Below are 17,272 nucleotides of genomic sequence, written 5' to 3'. Positions count from 1 at the left end.
CCCTGGCAATAAGTGAGTGGAGAGGTCACACTGGTGTGAGTCGCTTTATGTCCGTGCACACGTGCCTGCCTCCCAGCCTTGTAGCTCGGTGTTGAGGAGGCGGGATCACAGCCATAAATCATGGCTTCTTAACAACAGACTGGGAAACAGCACACCCAGAGGGCAATATACAGTGAAACCCCAGGGAATATATGTGCAGTGAGACAAAGAGCGTGGTTACATAATCAGTATTTGAAAATGACAGATAAACCTGGCCGAGAAGCTTTCATTTTACTCAAAATAGATAGACATTTTATAGATCAGTAAATGTTATTTTAAGGGGCTGTATGGAAGTTATTGGTGTTGGCAGAGAGGTTGAACCTTGCGTTTCACTTTTGAAAAAAAGGAAGGTCATCCACAGCATTAATAGGACTTCAGCAAATGATTATTTTCATCGTCAATTAATGTGATGATTAGATTCTCCATTTATCGGTTAATCCTTTGGTCTAAAAATGTAAGAACATAAAACGTTAACATCATGTTTACATATACTTTTCTAGACCATTTGAACAAATCAGGTGGAAGCAATAAATGAGAAGGGCAAAGGGAGTTGCCCCTGGAGATCACAGTTATGGCTCAGTGGGGTTTGGTCTTGACGGAAAATGTCATCGAGCACCAAGGAGAGCTGCTCTGTATCAGATCCCTCCCTAGTTGCCATGGTTTCTGCAGCAGCTGCCACTCACTTACAGTGCTCCTAATTATGGGATCACTTGTAGATTGGTCCAATGCACATGATAGTTTCCTGCAGTGCAGTGAAGCACACCTACAAAGCCTGCAGCTGACAGCTTTCACTTGACGTACGTTTGTGAACTTTATGTGTGTCACCGCTTTGGTCTAAATCTCCTCCTCTCTGCTTGCCCACAAACTTGATTTCCCATAATTCCTTGGGCTTGCTCCGGGGCAAGAATGAATGAGCTTCTAAATTGAGCCTACTTTCAAGAGTTGTGAAGAGCTTTAGATTTTCTCACACATCCACACACACACACACACACACACACACACACACACACACACACACACACACACACACACACACACACACACACACACACACACACACACACACACAACATCAAATAATTCATGTTTAGCTGACGGCAACATGAAGATATAGTGGCTATCAGTTTCTCTCTTTTATCTCCACTGTCTTTTTGTCTCCAGCACACACACAAAAACAAACCTGCATGAATCCTGCCATAAGTCAAATGAAATAATGAACTAGCATTTCCATCTTTTTGTAAATCTAATATGAGCTAAAGTATTGATAAAATGTAAATGCTAGATACCAGTTAGCGTTTTAATTTCATTTTAAGTTTAGGTAAAACATTATCCATCAAACTTAAAATGAAGCGTCCTTCTTCTGTGTAGTAATTATGTTTTTGTTTTTTTTAACAATGAAAATGATGATGTTTCCTCAAATAACATTTTTGAGGCATTAAACGTTTTTTGTTTTTTTCTCATAAAATTATGACAATACCTTAATTTTCCCCCCTTAAGAATGGATTAAATACGGCGTCATACATTTCAGATTGGGTAATAATGGGAAAATTCAAAATGTAAATAAATAAATTTGCTTTTTAATTATTTTACTAATCAATTTAATACAGTTTGCTATAATATTAATGCCTTTGAAAATGCTGAATGTGTATGTATCCTGTGGCAGATTAGTTATTGTTGAGAGTCTGCTGTAAAACAAAAAAGAAAAGAAATGTAGCTGTGAAGAGAAGAAGAAGAGGAAAGCGCTCCAGACAGTGAAGAAGCTCCCTAAAGCAAAAGACAAAGAAATAAAAACCCTCCAACATAATGGTCCAGACAACTCCTTTCTACAGCTGAAAAATGGGTATTTTTAAGGCTGAGACAGACAGACACACATATGCACACAGACACACAGGACATTCAAGGACAGTCGCCATGGTAACAGAACCAGCAAATTCATAACACGTGTGTGAATCTTGAGGGAAGTGGACGTGATTGCAGCAGTCTAATCACTTCAGCTGCGATGCATGTGCACGCACGAGCACACGGTTTCTGAGAAAGGGTAATTGTGTCCGACTGTGAAAGGAAGACATTTTTGTAAAAATATTACATTACATGATAGGATGTTTCAGCTAACACTTCCTTACCACAAGAGTCTGATGGGTTTTGACAGAAAGGGCTGCACAGGCAGTTAGACAACAGTGACCTCTGCTGGTTCCTCATGACAATCATCATTGTCTCTGCAGGCCACAGTCTCCTTTATACTCCTTTAAGTTTACAAGCCTTTATAACGAAAGACATTTCGACATGTCCCGGTGAATAGCGCAGGTTTATATAATATTACTTATTCATAATTTTATTGAGCTGATTGACTTTTCAAACACCTGCGCAAAGTCAAAATGTCTGTTGTGTCTGCTGTGAAAAACTGTAAATTACCTTGAATAATAACTGCAGGATAAAGAAAGTTATCTGTTGCACAACAGCAGCTGAGTGTAATAAACAGTTTGTGTTTTTTGTTCTTAGATAAGTATGGTGGTTCTATTTGCTGGCTGTAAATGTTGGTTCACTTAGATTACAGACAACAACAACAACAACAAATCTCCCTTACCTCTAGCCATGCAGATAGTTTGAGATTCATGTGCACGGCTTGTAACGTATTTCTGCCTCAATGCAAGTCAATCCATTCTTGCAGCACTATACAGATTACATTTTATCAAAGTAAGAACGCTGATTCTTCCAGCTCTTCATAGCAGACCCCTTTCACAGCAAACATTTTGACTTGTCACAGGTGAAACTCATTTTGTTAAGGATGTCTCAGTTGCATTACGTGTCTTAGTGAGCAATGGCAGTGAGCCAGCATGCACAATACCAGGGTCCTGAAACAGGCTCACCTACATGGGGAGCAGTGGTTTTTAATATTATCAATCACACCTGTGCTTATCCTGAAATGACATGTCAAAAAAGCTTGCTGTGATACATTTCTTTCATTCAAAGACATGTAAATTTCCCCACTGCGGGACTAATAAAGGATTATCTTATCTTATCTTATCTTATTTTATCTTATCTTATCTTATCTTATCTTATCTTATCTTATCTTAGTTCTCATGAAAACTGTTGACAGCATGTTCTGTGAATTATGCAGCGTAGTGGGGGAAGTGTTTGTGGAAAGATACGTTGCACATAAAGTATCTGTAAAACTACTGACATTCCCATGAGCCTCAGCTGACATACTTTGTTAGCAAATATTAGCATGTTAAAATGCTAAACTATGATGGTGAATGTTATCAACATTCCTGTTTAACATCAGAATGATAGCTTTCATTGTTAGCATGCTGAGATTAGCATTCCGCTAAAACCAGCGTCACACAGCCGTCAAGCGTTGCTGTAGATTATTATTTTATGTTTTTTTATATCATTTGTGTAAAAGAAAGTGTGTGAAAGTATGTTTTGTCACTGGACTAGGAAAAATACACTTTTAAAAGATGAAGCCCTTTTGGTTACCATAGATACAATAAAGTGCAGCTGAGACAACGTGTGCAGGAGGTTTCTGATTAAAATGAGAACAAATGGACCTTTTTTTTGTAACGGAGATGTTTATTTAGACAACTGAATGCATGCCAGAAAGAACTGTGCTACAGCTGCGGTAACTTCCAGCTCTCTCACTTTTCTAACTCTGAGGGAGAGACCCGATTGGTAGAGAACACTATCTGCTCTAAATTATTGCATTGACACATTTCTTTTGTCATGTATTAAGGGGACAGGGGAAATGGGTACCATTGTTGAATCTAAGTTTAAGGAGCTTGGATCTTAAACAGCTTTGGCCAGAGTATCATGAGTTGTTAATATCACTGTTTTGGCAAAAGGACAAAAGTAATTCACACCTTGCGTTAAGGGAACTTTACCTCTCACACAAAACACGTAAAGAGACGATAAAAAAAGATGCACTTACTGTAGGTAGCATTCACATGCAGTATAACGTGTCTTCCCCATTCAGACTAGATTTAACTTTTTTCTCCACTATTTCTTACAGAGATTCACAGCTAATGTTTTTCAGTTTTGGGGAATTATCTTACACATAATGGATACTGGATGAACAAAGACATGTTGAATGGATTTGTAAGAAAGGAAAACGTTATGAAATCATCTGTTATGAAAGTCAAAAGAGACAAAATTGTGCTTATCGTTAGTGGGATCTCTATCAAAAAATGTAGCAATGACACAAACCCCTGTACTCGGGCTCATAAGTCATTTTCAAACCTTTTATCCCCAAAAAGGGATTCCTTGACACACTTTCATCCAGTTGGTCCATCTAAGTTTTCTCAGTTACTGTTGCCATTGTTTCTCCAATATATCGATGAGCCAAAAACACCATAATATCAAAAATAAATGCAACCCTTTCACAAAACAATGAGCAATAAATAATAATCAAGTGGTGTTCTTGTACTGTATATGTACTGTATATACACAGAGAGTTAAGTTTGTTGTATATATGTACACAAAACAACTGGCAGTCTATTTCAGACTGGGTTTTTTAGCATAGCCTACAACTGGAATTTGTGACCATGACTCTATAAATCCCAGAAAAAGCAACACCAGAATAACTTACACAGAATCCTCAAGAGCAGAAGGGATAATGCACAATGAGACTACTATGTTGCTTGTAAATTTTTGCCCCCCAAAATAGAAGCACTGGTCTCCAAAGGAAAGGAAATCTAAAAGAAAAATGTAACATTTTTTTTTAAGGTAGGGTGTAAAAACAAAAGCGTCTAGATTTCCATAAAATAACTAGCTTATTAAAACATTGATTGACAACTACATGCACAATGTTTCCCCCAGCCTCAGGTGGAGATGGTTCTGATGACAGCACTTTCTCTGCGACGTGTCATGACTTTGCAGTTTTTGCATGTATCAATGCTTCTATTTGTTTTCGAACAGAATGAGGGACACTGGTGCAACCCCTACATTTCCTCTTTTTAGGGTTCTGTTGTCTGTCTTCACTTGAAAGATGAGACAAGGGTTCTTTTCTCCTCAAACAGTTCTTCAAAATAAGAGTTTTTTTATCCATTCCTTATACACAATCTTGCAGTTCACATGCTCAGGTCAAAGAGGACAGCAGGTTGCAACGGATGCATCGTTTATGCTCCGGAAATGTCTTTGTCGCTGTTAATGTCTCCAAAACTGTCCTTTCAGCATATTAAGTCCATATGCTCACCAACAAACACCTCACTAAACGTTTTTGTCCCGGTCTTATTTTAGTAGCTTATGTACAGGAAGTTGAAGTGTCTACCAGGCAGTATCCAAGGCAACCAGCCATATCCTCACACATTTACAGTTTGCGTTCCAGTTTTTCAGTCCTCCGTTGATCTTTGTCCTCTTTCACGAGTTATGTGCATTTGTGTATGTGTCTTTGAATTAGAGCTTTAGCGTTGTTGCATGAGTGCAGCTCATGTATGCCTATCTTAAAGTGTGTGCTGCTGTCATTTTTATGGGTCTTTGTTATGCTGTTGTTTTGGCGAGGTCACTGAATCTTACATTGGACACACAATCTATAGAATGTGTTTGTGTGTTTATGTGTGGATGCATGGGTTTGTGCTTGTTTGTGTAGATCTGGTTACATGTGTGGGTCTCTGTGCTTTATCCTCAAACGCTCCGCGGGGTCTTTGAAGCTCGTGGGTCCTCCTGTTGCGTCCCTTCTTATTTTCCTGCATCCGTCTCCACTTGGCTGCGTGCTGGCTGCTCGCCCGAGACCCCCCCGCAGCCTGAGAGCTGCCCTGCCCCCTCTGGCCATTTTGCGTCTTCTGATTGTTCTTTGGTTCCTGGACACTCAACATACCCAGAGTTGGTTGAGCTTTCTGGGTAGGCTGGCTTGGTGCTGACCCTTCTACGGTTGGTCCTCCAGCCTGGGGCCATGGCCTGCTCTGTGGTGGACTGGCTTGCTGCTTCTGGGCTTTAGGAGCTAAAGCTTTGGGCCGTAATGCAGGGTTTGAACCGCCAGTGCTGTCGGGTTTCCCCTGACCGTTGCCGTTAGGCGTCTTCACCCTCTTCTGTTTGCGTTCTTTCTTCCAAACTCGATCGCAAAACTCTTCCACGCTGTTGAGGTCTGGGTGGTCCAAGAGGGACAGGAAATCGCGATACCACAGCCTGTGTTTGGGAGAGTGACCGACCCCGCCTCCTGCACTGGGGAGTCCGGGTAGGATGTCACCCAGTTTCTGGGCGGGGATGACCTGGAGGTTGAGGCGCAGTAGGGGCTGGATGAAGCCGTGCTCGACAGCCTGGCAGTGGTAGATACCTGTGTCCGACTGGGTCAGACTGCGTATGAGCAGGCCCTGGTCTGTACGGACCACCCTGTCATCTAGCTTGATCTGTAAAAGGTAACAGAGAGAAAAGAGAAAGAATGTATTAAGACCAAGATATTGGAAAAAGACAAATAGACAAAACAGGTGTTTTCCCTTCTGGACCAGAATTTCTAGAACGTCAGATTCTACAATTGATTCCATGTTTTAGGACATAAAAATGCTTTGCTTGGCATACAAATGAACGTTTTATATTGGTATCTACAAAAAACATTTTTTAAACATCTACCTCAGTTGCATATTGGACCACAATCAGCTTCCAAACTATTTGTGATGTCATAAAGTCATGCTTCCACCATTAAGTATATCTTAAACTAAGATTTAAGGCGAGCACAGAGAAACTTTCCCCCCTTCAGCACATTAATGAAAACAGGCTTCTAGTTTCCAACTCAGCACACATTGTTTTACCCTCAACAGCACAGTTTCAGCACAAGCTAAGGCTATGTTCAGATAGACCAAGGCACTGTGTGAAGAATGCAGCCACATCATTAATCTGAAAGGAACTATTGTGTTTAGGCAGTGAGGGACAATGGAGGGATCTGGCATGAAAACAAACATAAGATTGGCTGTTTATGAAATATAAAATGATTGCTTTCCAAAGAAATAAAAACCTTCCACATAATATTATCAGATTGTTTCTGATAAGCCTTAAAACTCTCGGATCTGTTACTCAAACTGGACTTTCTGGATAGTATTTCTTGGCCTCATCAGTACCTAAATCCACATGCCGTGAACGCCCGGTTAGACAAATACAGCGACAGTAGAAAGTCAGGCAAAAGTAATTGGTTACATCATAGGGTCAAAAGTCAATCTAAACATCTAAACCCCTAGGTTACCACCCTTTTTATGTCACTGAGGTTAAAGGCCAAAGAGGTCAGAGGTCAATCAGTGATAACACAGAAAAGGAAAGGTGTGGCCTTTGGCAGAGAGATGTTTTGGTTGCAGCAGTTGAATAAGCATGAAATTGATCTGGAGTCCACACTGGGATGTTTGGGTTTTAAAAATCTATTTAACACATTATCCGCTGACTGCTTTTCTGATAGTCAAGTCAGCAATAACGTGAGAGACATACACACCTCGTGCTTGCGGTCGTCGTTGGGCTTCTGCAGCTGCCAGTAGATGAGAGCTCTCTGAGACTTTGGGCTGCACTCAAGGAACATGCTGCTGTTCTCCACACCGAACACAACCCGGTCCTCCACGCTGCCTCCTAAGCCGTCCGAATCTTCTAATAAAACCAAGTCACACACACAGGTGGGGGAGTGAGAAGTGTGTGGCGAGAAGATGGAGAGAGTGTAGGTGTTTGTGTGTAGTGGTCATTAAAGTACCGTGATGCTGGAGATCTGAGCATTGGGAGAGGGGGTCTCCGTTTCTGATGTCCTGCCGTCTGGTTCGCCTGGGAAGAAACCACAATGAAAGTTAATGGCAGAAGTGGTTGTACTGGGAATGCAAGCAACACATGTTCTACAGAAGAGACCAGGAAAGCACTTCTCACATGTTCTGTTCTCTGTACTGTTTATTCTCAACCACTAGGGGGCAATGTTACACAATACTAAACCACATTCGGCTTCACTTAAATTTAAGGACGAGAAAGTGGCTATTTATTGAACCTTCGCTCCACTGTTAAATCTCATGAGTGAAAAAACAAACAAAATCCTGGTAGAATTGTAGGACACATAAACTTGCAAAGCAATAAAAGAATGTGCTTTATTGCCTTCTGATTAACCGTTATTATGAAACACATACAGCATTGTTTCGCCCTTGAAATGCCTCGTTAAAGCAGACCCACTCTTTGTCGTCTCGATACGAAAGTCGAGATGTCATTCTGATTTTTTTTTGTGTGTGAGGGAGAGGCGTTTTCACAGCCCTGCTTAACTGACTAACTGCATATGTGTCTCCCCTTGTTCCTAGTTGTCATGGTCGAGGTTTAAAAATATCTGATGGGCACTGCAAAAATCAAAGCTGGGAGAGGTGGGGTAAGCAAAAGGTGAGGAGGGGGGTTGGAAAGAAGGAAATAAAGTAGAAAGAGGGAAAAAAAGTAGAACCGTTGCAAAAAAAGAAACAGATGGAGTGAAATGGTCAGCTCGTGTGTGGGAATGCCGCACACAAATTATGGTCACTAACGTCCCTCCTTCTTTACTTCTGTGTGCCATATATATTTGCACACTCGTCTTTCTGTCTCTTTTCTCACACATGTACCTCCTCTGTACGTTTCCTGAAGCTAACATTCCTGTCTTTTTTGGCCGTCAGAGCACGTGCGGGCCCGGGGTGTCTGGTTCTCATTCTGGGAGGGAAAATATTTGCAGTGCAGAGGAGAGCGGAGAGTGAGCCGGTTCTGGCCTTAACCGCCGGGTGTGCCACCTCCTCTGTAACCCTGCCAAGCTGGAGTATACCCACTGGCCTACTTCTGCTGGTGTGAGAAGTTCTGGATGAATGAAATGCAGGGGTGTAGTGCTACATGTGTGTGTGTGTGAGGGCTGTGGTGGTCAGCCTAATCCCGCTGGATACAGCACAGGGTAATTTGAGGGTGTGTATGTTCATACCTCCTGGCTGCAGGGTGAAGCGGTCAGACAGCTCCTGTTGGCTATAATTTAGTGTGTGTGTGTACTTGTGTCAGTTTCTCTATGTCTTTTATGACTGCGTGTGTGTGTGTGTGTGTGTGTGTGTGTGTGTGTGTGTGTGTGTGTGTGTGTGTGTGTGTGTACATCTTGGCTGTAGGGCGATGGCATCACAGCTCAGAACAACTGCTGCTGGCAGAAGTTGTAACCCAGGTTGCTGGGTTGTACCTCTTGGAATGCATACTTGGCCTGTGCATATTTAATGACTGTATTTTGTGCCCGTGTAATATTCTAACTCCTGATTACTTCCATGTTTAGATGTTTTGGCAAGTAGCGTGTAACCATGTGCTGTTTTTTTTTTTCGATTCACAGCACTTGCTAAAAAGGCTGGTTTAGATCTGAGGTAACAGGAACAATGTCGTAGATTAGGATGCCCTTGAGCAAAGCATTTAAAGCCAATTGCAAAATCAGACTGCAGGTGCACTGATAACTCCCAGGTGTGACTGCGTGTGAAGGCATTAACACAAAAACAGGATGAGGCTGAAAAGAAGCATGCGGGTTCAGTAAACCCCTCTGAGGATAAATAAAGGTCAAAGATTTGTTTTGTGCGTGCACGCTCCTACCTCTTGGCCGTAGGAAAGTATCTCGAGCACTCGCTTCCGTCCCAGGCGCAATAAGGGTCTCTGGCGAGGCAGCACTCAGCGCAAGCTTTCCCATACACCTCACAACGATGTAAAGACATCTGTGATACGCCCAGGCCAGAGCCAAGGTACAGCTGTTGCTGTGGGAGCAAAGGAGAGAGCGGGGATGTAAAACTTGAGTATTCCTGTGAGGCTCAGTTGGAAAGGCTCTTGTAAAAAAATAGGTGGTTGTGGGTTTGGCTCTCAGTGGGCACATTACATATCTTTGTGTTTGGATATCAGTGTTTATTTAATGGCCCAGGCGTTCTCACTCTTTCGTTTCACTTCTAGCCCTGTCAACAACTTCTGGATAAATTATTATGTGTGAAGTTCTTACCTGCTTGGTTGACAGCTCCATAGCAGTAATGGGAGTGGGCTCCTGCACAAAGAAAACACAGCACAGCTGCTTTACGACCACATCTATGGACATTGTATTTATTTCTATATGCATGGGCGTCATAAATTGTTGTTAACGCTCAGTTTTTGATGCCTTACCCTAAAGACGGTCATCTCTTCAAGCACAACCTCTTCCAGGTCATGCCAGCTCTCTCTGGGTATGGTCACCACCTTCAGTACTGTGCCCATGTCTGAAAGAATATTGACATTCAGATACAGCATATAAATAACATATATGTATATACAAGGCTGTTTTTATTTAGTAAAGAAATTTACTCTTTAAAGTTAAAAGCTTAGCCTGTTGAAATATGTAAACCTGCATATATTGGTTATTGGTCATTTATGACGGTTTTTTGCTTAACATTATAATTTTTTTATTTTTTAGTATATAGATGCTACTTTAAAGTCAAAGAAAGAAGGAATAGTGACTATTTTCCAATATATACATAGAAAAAAAAAAAATATAGAGAGAGAGAAAATATACTGTATATATAGAAAATATATTTATAGAAAATATATATATAGAAAATATATGTATATATATATATAGATATAAGAGAATAGGTGTATAGGGACATATAATGCAGTTTAAACAACTTTTAAACAAAATAAGGACAAATGCAAAACAATCAACCCTAAATATCATGTAACTGTGCAAGAATTCAATAATTTGTATAAATAAATCACGTTAAAGCACAATGACAGTTTGGGAAGTTGTGTACCTGTCCCGATGAACATGACGTCATACTGTCCGTCCTCTGCCTCCACCCTGTCCACCACCAGCTGGGAGAACTGGTAGTCCACGTCTGTTCGCACCATGATGGGACGCCCGCCTATTGGGTGCACTGGGTTGTACATGGCTGGGTGACCCCTGGCGAAGGTGATGACCTCATCAGGGAGGTCCTTGGTGGAGTCGAATCCTCCAAATGTCTTGCTGGGGCACTGAGATTTAGATCAAAATGGTAAGTTTTAGATTTTAAAAAAGTTCAAACATGATAAGCAGTGTGTAAAATTACTACATTTTATGGACAATTGTTTACGTGGAGACTCACAGTGCCAGGGCGTGGGTAGGGCACCCTCCCTTGGAAAGGCACCCACTGGTAGTTGGGTCCATCTCTGTGTGCGTAGGGACCCAGGAAAACCCTCCTGATGTCTGCCATGTTGTACATACACACTGCTGAGCCTTTAAAGATGTTACTGTGGAGAAAGAGACAGAAAAACTTAGAAGCGTTGAGAGACGAAAAGAAAAAGAGTTGAAAGATGAAAAGAGGGAGGGAGTGAGAGGGCGGTGATATAAAGAAAGATGACACACAAAAGGGATTCATAAACAATCGGTCACAAGATGGGGATTAAGAGCTTGTGAAATACTGAAGAAAGACAACAAAATGACCCGTCATCGCACAAAGACGGAGGGGAGCACGGTTGTCATTACCTAAGTATAGCAATGACAGATTGGAACTTCTCTCTGATTGCTTCCAGCCTCTTGAGAACAGACAGGAATTTGGGCACACCACCAACAAAACAGAAGACCTGGTTCAGAGGATATTTTAAAATCCCCTTCAATATTTTGTGAGCGCTCGCTCGAGCCAGATGGGTGGATTTTGCTTTCACTCGCCAGAAAAGGCCCAAAGCAGGCAAGGTCAATCAATCAGGCAAAAAAAAAAGGACATTTTGTGGATTTCAATTCATACTCAGCCTGGGTCATCCAGAAGACAAGTAATATGAGCTGTGACTCATTAAAGTGGAAAAGTTGGGAGTTTCACAGGGATATTCCAATATATATTCCAAAAGAGTTATTAAAATATTCCTGTGGAGATTGTGACAAAGTAAGCTGGCTGTTTAAATATCTGCACTCCATGAAGTGCATTAACCTCTGAAAACATATAAGGGGGATTTGTTTCACCATTTATATAGTTGTCATTATTTTATTTGTAGGTCAAGATGTTCAAAAATCAAGTTCATTCATCAGCTTTTTGTCACTTTTTACAGATGGCAGATTTGATTTTGGGCAGTCGGTCTCTCGCATAGGCAGGAACCAAATGCTTCAATCAGAGTCGGCACATCCTTTGTCTTGCTGACTGCAATGGGAAGTTGTATCAGACTAATTAGGGATGTGGCTGGCATAAACACAGCCGACAGTACTCACCAAAGCATGGAAGATGAATGGATTAGCATTTGAAAATGTTAATTACAGAGAAATTCAATTAACTCCAGGAGCAAAAAAAAAAAAAAAAAGAAGAGAAAAAAGACACTCCTATATCTACGCTTAGGAAGAAGGACGAAACATGTATTGGAGCAGATACACACACATTGAGAGAAGGGCACACACATATTCAGTCGACCCCACAAAATTGCACACACACACGCACACACACACACACACACACACACACACACACACACACACACACACACACACACACACACACACACACACACACACACACACACACACGCAAACAGCACAATCAAACATGGATCTGTCAGTGGCAGCTTCTTTGTGCCTCATTAAGCAGTGATATTAAAAGCTGGTCCCTCTGAATCTCTGCCCTATTCATCTCTGAAAAGCAGCCACTTAGAAAACCAATTAAACCACTCTAATTCCTCAATGCCCCATAATTGAATTTTAAAGCGTGCATGTGTGTGTGTGTGTGTGTGTGTGTGTGTGTGTGTGTGTTTGTGTGTGTGTGTGTGTGAGCATATGTGGGTACGTAGATGTACACCCACCACCATGCACCCACCGACCTCTAGCTTTGAATACATCTCCAGAAAGCAGAAAAAAAGCCATACGGGGCCCGGTGATGCAAGGCGCCTGTCGGTATGCGTTAGCCTGCGCCGGCGTGCTATTCAGCCTGTCTTATCATTAGCGGTGATTGATGGTGAAGTGTTTGTCCTCCTTTTTCAAAGCAGTTCAGAATCACCACTGGACACAAGATACCCCCCCCCCCCCCCACCACCTTCTCCTCCTCCTTCCCAAATGCAAATTCATCATCATCATGATAAGTGCCACCATCTGTGCCATTTCAACTCACTTATCTAGCCTGCCCCATGCCTTCACCTCTCCACATGCTTCACCAGAGCCCCACCCAGCCTTATGAAAACCCCATTCAAGTCTGGGGCGGCGGCCAGGGGAGAGACGCGCGTTCCTGCTGAGAGAATATCGTGTTTCTCTCGCTCCCTCTTGCTCCATAATCTGATTTCCCTTCAAGCCTCTGCAAGGGTTTCAGTAGAAAAAAAACGGGACAGGTAGCGAGGAACCGGCTTAAAGCAATCTCCATTCTGAGATGTGGGGAGGGGGACCGTATGAGAGTAAAGCAACAATACCTGAAAGTGGATTACGGGACATAGGGGGGCTGTCTGGGAATTTGACGGGCGCACGCTTGGTCGCTCAAATCCTGCCATGTCATTTAAAAAGGTTAAGGAAATGAGAGATAAAGGCCTGGAATAAAGGATGTGAAACGGAGGACCTCTTGAAAGGAAATATGAAGCGTGTGTGTTTTTCAAATACAGAGGAAATAACTTTGTTTTTGTTTGCTTTTATATCAGTTCCTTCCGATCTCCTAGCAACAAATCAACAAAACAAATATAATACTGTCAAGCTGTTCTCAATGTGAGCATCTGCATGCACATTTTTGAGGTTATGTGAAAAGATTGCGGACAGGTCTGTACCTGGATGTGGTGAACACAGCGTATATGACTGGATTCTTTGGGTCCTTGGAGCTCATGAGAAACACGTCCTCTGAAAGAAGCACAGCAGGAATGGGTGAAGGTTAGTTTTTTCCCTCATCAGCATTTGAAAGAGAGACTTTTCATCAAATACAAACAAAGAATACACACTTACGCAGCTCATCAAAGTGTGTATCAATGCCGTTGACCCCGGGCACTGAACACATAAGCCGGGCCTTGAGGAAAGTGGTCCACTTGTTCACCAGACTCCTGTGACCTCCCATGTCATTCTGTATTATAAGCACAAAAAAACTCAATACATTTCCGCAAACTGACATAAACATGCGGTTATTTCTGTAAGACCATGCAGATTTTAAAGAAATGATTATGAATCTTTCCAGGTATTATGAGTAAACTGTGATACATGTTTTGTATGTGTGTGTGTGTGTGTGTGTGTGTGTGTGTGTGTGTTGTTACCTTACACAGTTGTCCTATCCTGGCGATGGTAGCCTTGCCAGTGTTCTCTCCGTCCATGGCGTTCTCCTTGAAAAACAGGAAGACCTTATCGTCTTCAGGGTTGTCACTTTCTGGGATCAAGTGAACGCCTATGAACCTGGGGTCTAGAGAGAAAAAAATAAAGAAGGAAATGAATGAAGCACTGAAACAACATAGTACGCAGTCAAATATGCATACATTTGTTCATACACACTTGAATCACACACAAAAATACACAAATGTAATTTTACGATCCAACATCCGCCCAAATGACAATCCTTTCACCCCTATTTTACACCTCCAAAACCTAATCCCCCATGATATTCTCCAGTCACGGCTCAGCAATAACAGCCATTCACTTTACACACTGGTGTTACAGTATCTGACTTTACCCCGAGTAAGCGTTCCAAGTCCAAATCCCACATAACTCCCTTTCTCTAGGCCACATCCCCACAAACACACATGGCTCTGATTGTCCCCGGTAACACTTGAATAAATTTATCTCGACTTTAAGCACGAGAGGAAATCAAAGCTAAACGGGCAAGCCGAGGCCTTAGGGGCTGAGATATCTCTGGGTTGAAGGGGCAGAGGGACTGAGGAAAAAGTGGACACAGCCACTGCGTCGGCGTCACACGTAAAACGAGCCTGTGTCTAGAAGCTCGGGGGGTTAGCTGGAGAGAAACAAGCCGTGCCATGTTACCCCTCCATGGCCGTTTAGGATATAGAGTAGCTGTGAAAAAGACTAGTGTGGCCAAATTGGGGCGCAGATTTATAAGCGCTGCGCGGGTGCGAGACCTCTGGTATGAATCATGTACCCCACACACTCCTCGTAGCTCTATTTTGAATATATGCCATTAAATCTACACATTCATAAATTCAACCTTGCATGCCCTCGCGTAACAAAAACAGGCTTCTGCCGCACTCGCCAACGGTTGAGGTCATACAATTCATTACATTTAATTCCCAACAAAAGGCCACTGTATTCAGTCGAGGTCTAATCCAACCTAAATGTTGAGTGAGAGGGCATTTAATGGAGACGGTATGTGTAAATACATCGCATGAATCAAGGCCAGCAGAGCCAAAGCTATACCATTTAACCCGAAATCCTTTTCAGATTCCACTGCTATTAAGGATTCATTCCCAAGCTTCTTTCTTGTTGCATTTGAGCACCATGTAACCTTGTTGATAAAGGCTCAATAGAATATCCCCATCCCAGTAATCCATGCAATTACAATCCCCCCTTTGTGGAGTTGGATTTTGCCGGGGCCGAATGGCTACAATCCCCGGCGTATTTGTTTGAACAAGGTGAAAGATCGATGGGGATTAACGCTGTAACAATGGCTTCTCCATTTTAAATCACTCTTTATTAATATGTCACAGCAATCAGCACTGCGTAGAGTAGTGTTTGTGATTTCTGATGGTGCCGGGGAGGAGGAGGAGGAGGGGGGGGTAGATGAGAGGAATTTGACTCCACTACAGGAAAACAGCTGAGAGCGGATTAGTTCTGTGGGAAAGAGGGGGGAAAAGGGATGGCACAGCTTGAGGGAAAGGTTCAAACTGACCTTTTGAGGCTCCCTAAGTCCTCCGCAGTGCCGAAAGATAGCCAGACAGACCGAACAGTCAATGACTCTCACTGCCGCACTAATCTTACTAGCGCAGGCAAAATCCAGTGACTTTGTGAATGGGCTCTGATATCTGATGTCTGCACATGAATGGAAATGATTGGAGACTTGAGGCTTGTGAAAGAATTTAATGCTTCGAAAGTCCATTGAAAAGCTCAATGGTAGTCTTTCTCCAAAACTGGCCAAAGACAAGGGTTTACTTCCACCTCGAGTTGAATAGTTAGGGTTATTGTGAGCCACAAGTGTCCAATTTTACTTTAATAGTAACGTTTGTTGGAGCTTGTGAGTTTTAAAAATGTATGTTATCGAGTTTTTGCAGTCTGAAAACTTTTCACTTCAAATGTAAGCTTTCACGATGGAAATGGAAAGGCAACATATTTGTGTGAACTACAGTGACAAAACCCAGTACATTAAACAACTCCTTTTTTTCATGAAGAAAAACTAGATTGTGCAAAACACAGATCATCTTTTTTTAGGAAAATGTATCTTCAGAAGTAAATTTCAGCCATTGATACTTTCTTCACATGCTAAAAAACACTTTTTTTTATTTCATTGTTTGTATGTTGTTTTCTTTTACCATTGAGCCATCTTGAATCATGCTGCTCTGTTCTGATTGGATGATGTTCTCCCAGGGTACGGAAAATAGCAAAGTCCCTTCCCATGAAATCAGCAGATGTGCCAGAGTACAGCTCTCCATCTGTTAGTGAGAAAAGTGTAGTTAGGAACAAATGACTAGTTCTGAAGTGAATGTGTATTTCCTGGAACTAATCAAGGCAAAGATCAAACTCACCGATCAGAAGCGAGGCCGAGAGCATTTTGGGGTCGTAGGGGCTTTTCCCGCGGCCATTCTCGAAATGCGAGGCCAGTCGAAAGATGTTTTCCTGTGGTGGAAAGGGTCAAAGTTCAAAATGAAGCCAGTGAAAGCCACATTAAGCCTGGCTAAAGGTACATTTATAGCTGGAGTTTCAAATTACACCAAATTCTCATTATAGCAAGCAGCGTTTGGGATGGGAAGCACAACAGACTTTAGACATATTTGATTACTGATCAACAATAATCTCTACAACAAAAAGGAAAAATGGGGAATAAAGTAGGATCATGCAGCAGAAGCACAGCTCACCCCCAGACTCTTTGAAAATTAAAAAAATTAAATACACAAATAAAGACACAGCTCACTCTGTTTTCTTTAAATCAATTACTGACAACGCTACTTTAAACTTAAGTGAACTCATGCAGGGTCTTCTATATTTAAAGCCTGCATGGTGCAAACAGTCATCCCCCCACCCCATTGTTGGACTACAGAACCCATGCTGGTACATTGATTAACCTGTAGACCTTTATCAAGATGACTGATTAAACTTTTATGTAGAGAAAAGGTTGTTTAATATCCAACGGCTGAAGTGGAACAATGTAGTGACCACTTTTTCCCCCTCTCTTTCACACAAAGGAAAACATCGATGAGAAGATAATCAATGAAGGGAACGGATACC

General features: G+C 42.0%; 1 protein-coding gene across 2 annotated transcripts in view; it reads right to left on the bottom strand.

The window, feature by feature from the left end:
* Positions 1–3,602: 3,602 nt before the first annotated feature.
* sema3aa (sema domain, immunoglobulin domain (Ig), short basic domain, secreted, (semaphorin) 3Aa) overlaps positions 3,603–17,272 on the bottom strand; it is a 32,634-nt gene continuing 18,964 nt past the window's right edge. Inside the window, exons 5-17 of one of the 2 annotated variants that reach the window (XM_054624290.1) lie at positions 16,573–16,663; positions 16,360–16,479; positions 14,143–14,285; positions 13,841–13,955; positions 13,669–13,738; positions 11,052–11,196; positions 10,722–10,941; positions 10,099–10,190; positions 9,941–9,982; positions 9,547–9,704; positions 7,694–7,761; positions 7,445–7,593; positions 3,603–6,377 (exon numbers count right to left, since the gene is read on the bottom strand). In XM_054624290.1, the coding sequence (XP_054480265.1) occupies positions 5,583–6,377; positions 7,445–7,593; positions 7,694–7,761; positions 9,547–9,704; positions 9,941–9,982; positions 10,099–10,190; positions 10,722–10,941; positions 11,052–11,196; positions 13,669–13,738; positions 13,841–13,955; positions 14,143–14,285; positions 16,360–16,479; positions 16,573–16,663 (2,208 nt within the window). In that variant the 3' untranslated portion in view covers positions 3,603–5,582. The remainder of the gene's footprint in view (positions 6,378–7,444; positions 7,594–7,693; positions 7,762–9,546; positions 9,705–9,940; positions 9,983–10,098; positions 10,191–10,721; positions 10,942–11,051; positions 11,197–13,668; positions 13,739–13,840; positions 13,956–14,142; positions 14,286–16,359; positions 16,480–16,572; positions 16,664–17,272) is intronic. The other variant, XM_054624291.1, reaches the window with a different exon arrangement.

Source organism: Anoplopoma fimbria, chromosome 23 (genome assembly GCF_027596085.1).
Source record: "Anoplopoma fimbria isolate UVic2021 breed Golden Eagle Sablefish chromosome 23, Afim_UVic_2022, whole genome shotgun sequence".
NCBI lineage: Eukaryota > Metazoa > Chordata > Actinopteri > Perciformes > Anoplopomatidae > Anoplopoma > Anoplopoma fimbria.
This window is presented reverse-complemented; position numbering and strand designations above follow the sequence as displayed.